Below are 11,873 nucleotides of genomic sequence, written 5' to 3' on the forward strand. Positions count from 1 at the left end.
ATTAAGCAGCTACCCCAATTATCCAAAGTTTCACGTAAAAAAAGTTAAAAATACAATGGACCCCCTGCTTTACCATTGATTCAGTGTACAATCAAATCATGTTACGATGGAGTCACCATAGTAAAGTACAGGTCACCGTTGAACAAAAGCTGAGAATTAAGGTTGAATTTTAAAGTGTCTGCAATTTTGCCCAGACATGATAGGAGGGAGTATATGATGAGAGCCTTGTCGATCAATTCGGCCCTGGAAAGATTGTGCAAGGCTTAAGGAGTACAATTTTTCTCACCCTAGTCTGTGCTTGTTAATAGGAGAGACTGCTTCTACAGAGATGGAATATACTTAAATAAGAAAGAGTGCAAGAATATTTGCTGATGCTATCGAGGCAGTGTTAGGTGGGTCGGAAAACTGATAGCTTGGGGGGATACAAGGACTAATAGTTTAACAGTAGCTGCAGGCAGAGGTGAAGGTGATTCTTGCAAAACTTCTATTAGAATAAGTAGCGACCGGGAGCGAGGGGTTTTGGGGTTTCAGGTATGGATGGCAGTCATCTTGAAATAGGTGGATATATGGGATGTGTTAGGCTAACTAGGAATAGGAATAGGAGCATGTATACCAATTCTAGAAGTATAGAAAATAAATTTGATGAATTTGAAGTGTTGGTCAAGACATCAAAGACAGATATTGATGGAATAGCAGAGACGTGGTGTCACACAGATATAAGTAATGCAGTACTGGAATCTGGGGAGTACAATGTGTACAGAAAGGATAGACAGGATAGAAACGGAGGAGATGTTATGCTGTTAATTAAGAAAAACATAAAATCAAAAGAAGTGCACCCTGTTGATATAGATGAACAGTGCACTGCTGAGTCAGTTTGGTGTGATATAAGCACTGCGAAAGCAAAAATAAGAGTAGGAGTGTGTTATAGGCCTAATGAGTACAATGAACAATTGTACAGAGAAATAGAGTGGGCTAGTAAATAAGAATGTCTTATAATAGAGGATTTTAACTTCCCAGATATTGACTGGAACTTGTGGGTTGATCACTCACACACTAGTCAGACTTTTGTGGATTTATTGGATGATCGTTTTCTGCAGCAGCATGTTCGAGAGGTAACCAGAGAGAGTAATACTCTCGATCTGGTTATTGGCAGTGATCATTCGTGTATTAAGAATTTGCAGATAAAGGAACCACTAGGTGGCAGTGATCACAGTGTACTGATGTGGGATTTACTTAAAGAGTTAATTACCATCAGGGGTAAAGGAAAGGGTTTTTGCTTCCGTAAAGGTGAGTACAGTGGTCTCAGAAAGTTTTTAAATTCTGTACAGTGGGATCAACTGACGATGTTACCAACAGTAATTCTAAGTGGGAAGCATTCAAGGAATTAATCGTGGATGGTACTAAAAGTTTCATACCTATTAAGAAATTTTGTTCATGGTTTAGGCCTAAATGGTTATCTAATGAACTAATGAGATTCGTAACAGAAAAGAAAAATGCACGGGATGCATATAAATTATCAAGCTACTCAGAAGCCTATGGCAGATATAAGCTAGTCTGTAATCAGGTCACAAAGGAGGTTAGGCAGGCGAAGGCAGATTACGAGAAATCTTTGGCAAAAGATGCTAAGAAAAACAAGGATTTCTTCAGTTATATAAACCCTCAAAGGAAGGGGATGAATCTGATTGGTCCACTTGACATCGATGGTTCGACTGTTGATGATCCTGCTCAGAGAGCAAACAAACTGAATGAGTATTTTGCATCTACATTCACACATGAGGAATTATTAATGTTTGAAAATGGCAGAAGGTTATCAAATTGTAGCAGGATACTTAATGATTTTGTAATAACTGAGAGCAAAGTGGAGGAGAAATTGTTGAAGTTAAACCTAAGAAAAGCACCTGGGGTGGACGTAATCTATCCAGTTATATTAAAGGAGGTGGCAAAGCAATTAAGCAAACCCTTAGCCATAATTATGAGAGCATCCTTGGACTCAGGGGAGGTTTCCACAGACTGGAGATGTGCAAATGTATCCCCAATTCACAAAGGGGGATCGAAGGGTGACACGAGTAATTACAGACCAGTAAGTTTAACTTCTGTTGCGGATAAAATAATGGAGTCACTGGTTAAAGATGCATTGCAGGATCATCTAGACAAGACTGCAGACACAGCATGGGTTTGTTAAGGGAAAGTCTTATCTGATAAATTTGATAGGATATTATGATGTGGTTACAAAGGAACTGGATGCAAAAAATAATTTTGATATCATATATTTGGATTTCAGGAAAGCTTTTGACACTGTTGCGCATGGAAGAATATTGTACAAATTGGAGCAGAATGGTATTGAGGGTAAGTTGCTACAATGGATAAAAGGATGGTTAAGTGGGAGAAGACAGAGGGTGGTAATCAATGGGTGCTGCTCTTCGTGGACTAATGTTATTAGTGGAGTCCCACAGGGTTCAGTGTTGGGTCCACTGTTGTTTTGTATATTTATCAATGATATTGATGAAGGTATATCAGGCTTAATGTCGAAGTTTGCAGATGATACAAAGGTTGGCAGGGTTGTTAATGACAGTATTGGCAGTGTGCTACTGCAATAGGATCTAGATAATTTGGGCAGATGGGCTAAGAAGTGGCAACTGAAGTTTAACCTTGACAAATGCAAAGTACTGCATATGAGTAGAAGTAACCCCAGAGAAACATACCAACTGTGTGGTACTACCCTTAAGGTGGTAGAAAATGAAAAAGACCTGGGAGTAATTGTGCAGTCAGATATGAAGTTTTCTGAACAGTGCAGACAGGCTGCCAAGGCAGGTCATTGGGTTTTGTCAATGATATATAGGAATTTTTCTAGCAGGGAAAAGGAGGTGATTGTCCCTCTGTGTAAGGCAATGGTCAGGCCACGCCTTGAGTACTGCGTACAGGTCTGGAGGCATCGTTTTATGAAGGATGCAGATTTACTTGAGCGTGTAGAGAGAAGGGCAACAAGATTGGTGAGGGGGAATGAAGGGATCCTCTTACCAAGAGAGGCTTAAGTTCTGCAAATTGCAGTGGATGGAGACTAGGCACCTGCGCGGTGATCTGATTGAGGTGTATAAGGCCTTGAATGGGTTGAGCACGCTGAATTCTGATGGGATCCTTCCACTTCTTCAGATTACGAACCTAGGGGGGCATAAATTCAAATTAAGAAAGGACAGATGTAGAATAGATGTGCGGAAATTTGCCTTTAGCCAGCGGGTGGTTAATTGCTGGAACAAACTTCCATCTGTCGTTGTGGAAATTGATAGGTTGAATAATTTTAAGGAAGAACTGGGCAGGCATTTGGAGGGAATGGTGTGATTTTTTTTTTTTTTTTTTGGCTGATGCTGCATAAGCTCATACACTTGCTTTCTTGCATCACATGCCACTACTACTACTATGTTTGTAAATTGAATTTTAATTCTATTAAACAGCGATTATAATTAGCAAAAATAAGAGGAGTGTTATCCACAGGCTATAAAAGTAAAGATATATTAAGCACAAATTTACCCTTTATTTTATTACCTTACCAATTAAAAAATTAAATGTTACGTGAAAATCAGAAGAATATATGTGATAATCCGAATAATTAATACATACTGTAATGTGTTACAGTATGTATTAATTGTATTAATGTATTAATATACTAACTAGTTGAAATTTCTGTTCACTGACATTTGTGGGTGGGGGTTAAAATTTAAAAAAGTAAAAAGATAAGCAATCAATAATAAAGAACACGGCACGCACAAATTGCAAGTAACACGATACTCGCAAGTGAGAACGGAGTAACAAATTATGAAGCTTTAAAAAAAGGAATGAAGAGAAGATTCTGAAAATTTATTTTTTTATATGATTGAAGATTACATGGAAGTGTAAACACATTTCACCATAATAACCAACAGAATTCCAGCTGTCGGTATTATTGCAAATTCAATAAGATCAAGTTTACTATCCGTTTATGATAGATTGCACTAACAGAAAAGCCCAATAAACAGGTGACTGCTAATAGTTTTCAATTGTTTTATGATTGTGACCTCCAGAAATCGAACCAAACCACGTGGTACGGTCTGAGACAATCGTAGAGTAATCTCCAATGCTGCCGTCTCCTTCCCTGATTAAACGGCATGTTGCTCCAATTAAACAAAGTAAACCCTGGCTATTTTCTCGATTGGGTTCTGTTTTTTAAGATTTGCCCCAAATAAACGGCTGCCCCGATTAACCGGTGGCCCAAATAACCGGAATCCAGTATATATGAGAATGCTGTCTCCTTTATTAGACTAGACAAAGACAGCAGCAAATTTAAAATTGAGAAAGGAATACGACAAGGAGACATCTCCGAAGTTGTTTACTGCTGCCCTTGAGGAAGCTTTCAGAACATTGACTCCTTTCTGTGACCAGTCTAATGTGAATGGAGAGTACCTAAACCATTTACGATTTGCAAATGACATTGTGGTCATAAGCCATGATCCCAATGGATTAGAGGAAAATCTTAATCAGTTATGCAGAGTTAGTAAGATTTTGGACTAAAGATGAATATAGCTAAAACAAAAGTAATGATGAACAGGTACGCCACAGAAAGGGATGTAATGATTGAAAAAAAAAAAAAAAAGTGCAGCCATTATCAACCCACTGCAGGATGGAAGCCTCCTCAATAATTCATGCTGAGGGAGATGGACCATAATCTGCCACACTGGTCCATTGCGGGTTGGCAGATCAACCGTATTCAGCAGTCAGGGGCTTGAACCCCGGTCTACTCAAAGAGCATGTGCTACTGCACTCCCAATCCTGACCACTCGGCTCAAAGACGTGATGACACAGCTTGAAGACGTGATGACAGATGGACTAAGAAAATAACAGAATGGTACCCAAGAGGAACTAGAAGAAAACCTGGAAGACAATGACGGAGATGGACAGATGAAATTCATGAGTTTGTAGGTAGTAAATGGATGGCCATTGCACAAAACAGAAGGAACTGGAAAGTTGCTGGAGAGTCCTTCATCCTGCAGTAGATTGAAAACGGCTGATGATAATGATGATGATGAAGGATACATCTGTATATAAATATAACAGATCTCATAATATTGAGTCTCTACTGTTCAAAATTGAATTTGTTTCATTAGTAACTTATTTACAACTGTTGTGAACTTTACTGAAGACAGAAAATACATCCCAAGATTTGGATGTAAGCCAATTGTGATATACATACTTTCTTACCATGAAGACTTACTGTGTTTTAGTTTAGGTTAGAATATGGAATAAATAATTTATTTCTACAGGGTGGCCACTGAAAGACTGAAAGGTTTGAAAAAGTCATAATGTGTTCATTTTTAATCTTTTTTATTTTCTTTTTTTACAGGTTATAGAGCATCCCTTGGAGATTAAAATGGCTACGTATGATGTCCAGCAACGAGTAAAACTCGTTGGGTTTTTCTATTCCAGTGAAAGATCAATTATTGAAACTCAGAGAAAATACCGGTAACATTTTAAAGTCCTCTTAGCGATAACATGATTCGGAACTTAATCGCCCTGTTTGAAAGAACTGGATCAGTCGGCAATCTTCCGGGAAGAGGTCCTAAGTGCACTGTGCGCACTGACGCAGCGGTGGAAGCTGTACAGCAGAGTGTCCTTGAGGATCCATCTGCCTCTACCGTCATCGCTCTGCTCAACTAGGCATCGCCAGAACATTGCTTCAGAAGATTCTGAAAGGGTGGTCAGTCTTTCAGTGGCCACATTTTAATCTCCAAGGGATGCTCTATAACCTTTAAAAAAATAAAATAAAAAAGATTTAAAATGAACAAGTTATGACTTTTTCAAACCCTTCAGTCTTTCAGTGGCCACCCTATACAAGGATAATTTCGTTAACATGATCTAAGTGAATATTAAGACCAAAAAGAAGAGGGAAGAAATCATACGGATTGATTCTTTCAATAACAAACAGCCTGAGGTTGAGAATTGTGACCTGGGATACATAGAGAACAACTAACATTAACTATGTAAATTGAAGAATTATTGCTAAAGAAAAGTTGAAAAGTGTTGGTTATGTGTTTTGTGTTGTCTGGTATTTTAGTGGACAAATGAGAAAGTTATATAAGGTCATTAGTAATAACGAAAAATTCATCATCTCTACCAGCTGGATCCATTCAATTAGAAAATTGAAGCCACCTGCAGTTGTAAACATTAAAATCACCAAGGAAAGTTACTTCACTGTTAGAAAAGATAAACTGAGAAAGTCATGCTTCAAAGAAAGAAAGTCAGAAATTTCACGTGATCTGTCAATTTGGAAGAGTGATAGGGGCAACAAATGAATTCAACAGAATAGGGATAAGGAGACTTCGAGCCAAATGAGATTCCAGATAGGAAATCTAATAAGAAATGTATGAGCAGACATATAACAAGCACAACCTTTAGAATAAAATGTTAAATAGTTACAACAAATGAGATGGGAGGTTAAGGAAACCGATATCATTGTCAGAAAATATAAGTGCAGCTTAACAGACTCCGTATGGAAATGGACAACATTAACATTATGAGTGGGACCACATGTAGAATTAACTGCTAACTAGCTACTAATTTTGTATTACACAATAATTATATTGATTATCAAAATATCACATAATAAATGACTGCTGACTGAGTATAAAGACTGCACAGTCTGTTCAGCTGCAGTAATCGGAAGCCAGAATGGGGAAAACATGATCTATTGGAATTTGAAAAGTCCTTATTTATGAGTGATTGTTTAGCAGGAGCCACAGTTCGAGAAATGAAAGACAACTGATTTCTCAAAAGCATCCATCTCAAAGGTTTTTAAAGACTGGAAAGCAAGTAGTTCCTCCACATCTCAAAGGTGTAATTTGTGGCAGAAAAACAGTATTTAGAGAGTAAATCCATCGTACTCTAAGGAGGACTGTATGTCCAATTTTTTCATACAGTCCTCCTTAGAGTACGATGCAGAAAATAACATTTGAATTCAACCAAATGCCCTATTTTAACCTTCTACCATGTTCAAGGAATTGAAATTATGTATTGGCAGAAGCTACTTTTTTTTCAGAGAAAAACAAAAAAATCCACTTGCAATGGTGCTGAGCAGGTTGTGATTGGACAGTGGAATAAGGGAAGAAAGTAACATGGTCAGATGAATCACAATACACTTTGTTTTGCATTGATGATAGGCAGTGTGCGACAAGAACCCTGCTTGCCTTGTTAAGACAACCCAAGCACCTGGAGATGGGATCATGGTATGGGGAACGTTTTGTTGACACAGACCAGGGTCTGTTAATACTGGTGGAAGGTCAAATGTCATCCTGGGAGTACCTGAATTTTGTATCACATCTACTGTACCTTGTAATGTTACACTTGTAATGTTTATCCCAAAAGTTATGGCCACTTTATGGATGATAGTGCATCGTGCCAGAATCCTGCAAGAATCGTTTGGAGAATATGATACTGATTTCCACCATCTTCCCTGGCCCCCACATTCACCTGAATCTCAATCCTATTGAGAATGTGTGGTATACTCGAGAGAGAGAGAGAGATAGATTCAGCAGCAAAGTCCTCTTCCTCGACTTTGTCGCAGCTGCACAATATTTTGCCAGTAGAATGGTCACAGCTAGACCAAAATTCACTAAAACACCTTATAGAATCTGCTGCACTGCACACTTGCTGTTTTCTAAACAAAGGTAGCCAGTTCAACACCGAATAAAGGTTTGTAATTTTTTGGCCAGTGTTTGTAGATGATGTATCTCATAGGAGAGCAATGACCTAAGAGAGCTAAGCAAGTAGGCTAAACATTCCCTCAACCTTAACACTGAACATTAGGTAATATATGCATTGCGTTATATACATTCAATTTTTTTCTAAATTGAAATGAATTTTGTCATTTTCTGTGATTAATAGAAGTGAAAAGTAACTAATTCACCTTTTTCTTTTTTTTTTTACTTACTATCTTTTATTAGTTAATTACTAATTAAGTAATAAAAGATACCTTTCTTCATTGCTTGTATCTCAGAATGTAATGATCACTGAACTTTTTGAAATGTACTTTATTTACTATAAGCAATGTAACTATACTTGATTTCTGTATTTTAATGAAAATCAAAATACAGCACTTATTTTACAGATATTCTGCAATTTATATATTTACATAAATATTCATTATTTATATATTTACTAAATTGATAAAAAAAAAAAATATAGTGAAATGGCAGCTTTTCATAAAGATGCAACCACTACCACTTCAATACATGAAGTATTTACACCAAAATTTTTCCTTTTCTGTGTATTTTTTCTCATCTTATTAAAAAATTTTCTTATCTGCCATATTGCCATTCATTTTTCTAATTACTGCGTCTGCCACCAACAGAATGCCCAGTACCTTAATATACAGTGTATGGATAACATACATGATATGAATGAAAAGAAATAACTGCTGGATTCCATTAAACAGAGCACTGATATCACATCAGGAGATGAATTTCATTCCACCACTTTTCCTCTGTGGTGTAGATGCCATGGCTTGACCCTGCTTACATTTGGTTCACATATGGATGTCACCTTCTGTATATTAGGCATTAATGGCAATTTATGTCTTTGATGTGGTGATACATTCAGATTACTGACAGTCCCACTAGTGGGTAGGTACAAGCAAAGGATTTAATTGTTACTGAAATTATTATTATTATTATTATTATTATTATTATTATAATTAGCCATATGGCACAAGGAAGCCTGAGGCTTTTACTGCACCAGCCAAAAAAAAAAATTCTGAGTTACCCACACAGAGAGAGAGAGATAAGGAAATCACCAAGAAAGAGAAGAATGATGATATCCAGCTCAGAACCCTGGGTGTGCCAAGCCCATACTCACCAGATGTGAGCCTTTGGCACACTTGACTCATGAGTGGGACCTGAATGTTGGCTATAGCAGTTCACACTTCCAGCTGGCAGCTTTAGTTACCATCACTAGAAGAATGTCCACAACAAACCCCAAAACTAAGGGTAAGTTGTTACAGTGTATAAATAAATGTTAATTGAGAGAAATAAAGAGTGCTTATAAATGGGCATTACTCCAAATGAACTAATACATTACAACACAATGAACTAGCATTATGAGTGGGTTCCCTTGGTGGTCTGTGATAGTGAGGAAAGTGATGGTAGGATTATTAACAGTGAGAACAAGCATGACTTGATGCAGTAAGAGTTGAACAAATGATGCTAGTAAATACAAGGTTCTTCATCTGTTGTGTGTATGGCTTATAGTAACCCAAGTTAAATTATTAACTGGGGAATTGGGTGTTTGTAATACAGGTTGATATGAAGTCCCAACAGTGAAGTAAGGCAGCTGGTGCAGTTTGTGGGCTACTATCAGTGATATATAAGACTTCTAGTAAAGATAATGTGGTAATTACCCTATATACAGATTGCATCTTGAATTCCCTGGTTTAGGAAAGTTGATATATTTACTTGCTTGAAAAAGTACAAAGCACAGCATAAGATCAGTTGTGAATGTGAAAAGATATTCTTCTAGAAAGAGATTCCAGCTCCATAAATTGCAGTTTGGAAATTAGGAATTTAGATGAAGGATCTGATTGAGGTGTTGAAGTTCTTAAAAGGGCTGAGCAGATTTGTGTGTGTGGGGGGGGGGGGATTTATATTTTTTCTCTTTCTAGGTTGATACAACAATTAGATGTGGAATCAAATTAAGAAAAGATAACTGTGGACTGAATGTAGGAAAGTTTAGCTTTGGTTAAAGAGTAATTAACTATTGGAATAAAACAAAATAATAATAATAATAATAAATTTCCTATTTATACTCTTGGATGGTTATATAGAGTCAGAGGAGGTCAGGATAGAGAGAATTCAAGAACATTATATTTAGCAGTCATGTGGGCCTGAACCCCAATCAACTCAAACAGGCGCCTCCATAGCCAGGTGGGCAGGAGCAGCAGTGCATAGCACACTCTTCTTGATTAGACCAGGGTTCGAGCGCGTGCCCACCAGATGCGGAAAGGTCAGGAAATGACCACCGCATATCCCCGGAGCAATATGGCCTTAGTTGCTAATGCTCCTAAAATCCAAATAACAAACAAACATCAACTCAAACACATGTACAAGTGTACCATTTCACTTGACTGCTCAGCTACCACATAGCCTTGTAGAGTCAGTAAGCTTATGCTGGATTTATAGAGGGCTTAAATAAACATTTAGAAGGAACAGTTAACTAAAATATAAAACTAGAGAGAAATAGTTTTTTTTTTATTTATTTATTTATTTTATTTTACATTTTTTGTGAGGGTAGATGATACATAAGCTATGCTTCTTTGTATCATTCTACATCTGTCTTTTCTTAATTTGAATTTATGCCCCCTTAGGTTCGTAATCTGAACAAGTGGAAGGATCCCATCAGAATTCAGCGTGCTCAGCCTATTCAAAGCCTTGTACACCTCAATCAGATCACCGCGTGCCTAGTCTCCAGCCACTGCAATTTGCAGAACCTAAGCCTCTCTTGGTAAGAGGATCCCTTCATTCCCCTCACCAATCTTGTTGCCCTTCTCTGTACACACTCAAGCAAATCTATATCCTTCCTAAATTGAGGCCTCCAGACCTGTAAACAGTACTCAAGGCGTGGCCTGACCATTGCCTTACACAGAAGGACAATCACCTCCTTTTCCCTGCTAGAAAAATTCCTATATATCATTGACAAAACCCCATGACCTGCCTTGGCAGCCTGTCTGCACTGTTCAGAAAACTTCATATCTGACTGCACAGTTACTCCCAGGTCTTTTTCATTTTCTACCACCTTAAGGGTAGTACCACACAGTTGGTATGTTTCTCTGGGGTTACTTCTACCCATATGCAGTACTTTGCATTTGTCAAGGTTAAACTTCAGTTGCCACTTCTTAGCCCAAATTATCTAGAACCTGTTGCACTAGCACACTGCATTGATTCTTCATGATCTGCATTTGTCTTGGTACTAATCCAAGGCCTAATGAACTTCTTAGTTCTCTTCATTTCCTACGTGATTATAGCGTATTTATATAGTGTACAGTATATTTAAGATGTAATACTTTAACTTTTTATGATAAGTATATGCCTACACAAGACATTTTTGACAAATTCCATTGGTGTATCTGACCATAAGTTAAGGAGCTATATTTTTTAACATATCATAACATTGTATGGTGGATAGCATGTTATAATATATAGGATAGCATACTATAGCGCCTCCGTAGCCAGGTGGGAAGGAGCAGCAGTGCGTAGAACACGCTTCTTGATTAGACCGGGGTTCGAGCCCGTCACCACCAAATACGGAGGATACGGAAAGGTCAGGGAATGACCACCGCATATCCCGGAGCAATATGGCCTTAGTTGCTAATGCTCCTAAAAAAAACAAATAACAAACAACAGCATACTATATTTCTTAGTTACTGCCTAATTATCCCATATAACAGTAATTGTTTATACTATTGTATGGCTTCCACTTTTGTGTTGAAGTATGATTTATTTCTTCTAGATAACAAGAGGCTGCTGCAGTGACCACCTTAATGAAATCATTCCTGATATTGCCATGGCCACATCATTAATGGAGCAGATTCATATTGCAGAATCAAATGCAGTTTCAGATGTGGGAGCAGGATTTTCACTTCATATGTTTTAGTGGGATTTTCTTTCACCTTACACTTTATAATTTATATTGGAATTCTGCTGGCATTTTGTCTTCCATGTCAACTTTTATAATGTAGATATTGATTTCTTCTATGTAAAATTAATTACTAATTGAAAAGCTTTTAAGAGAATTTTTGCACTTGTTTGTTACAGAATGGGTTTGATACATATGCAACATGTTAATGGGTTTCCAAATTT

The 11,873-nt window shown here is 37.5% G+C and overlaps 1 protein-coding gene across 1 annotated transcript in view; it reads left to right on the forward strand.

Annotated features, from left to right (window-relative positions):
- LOC150089854 (BTB/POZ domain-containing protein 7) overlaps positions 1 to 11,667 on the forward strand; it is a 360,234-nt gene extending 348,567 nt beyond the window's left edge. Inside the window, exon 8 of the mRNA XM_090390112.1 lies at positions 11,524 to 11,667. Within this exon, the coding sequence (XP_090246238.1) occupies positions 11,524 to 11,667 (144 nt within the window). The remainder of the gene's footprint in view (positions 1 to 11,523) is intronic.
- The last annotated feature ends 206 nt before the right edge of the window (positions 11,668 to 11,873 follow it).

Source organism: Mastigoproctus giganteus, chromosome 2, assembly GCF_048544385.1.
Source record: "Mastigoproctus giganteus isolate SK-2022 chromosome 2, ASM4854438v1, whole genome shotgun sequence".
In the NCBI taxonomy this organism is placed as follows: domain Eukaryota; kingdom Metazoa; phylum Arthropoda; class Arachnida; order Uropygi; family Thelyphonidae; genus Mastigoproctus; species Mastigoproctus giganteus.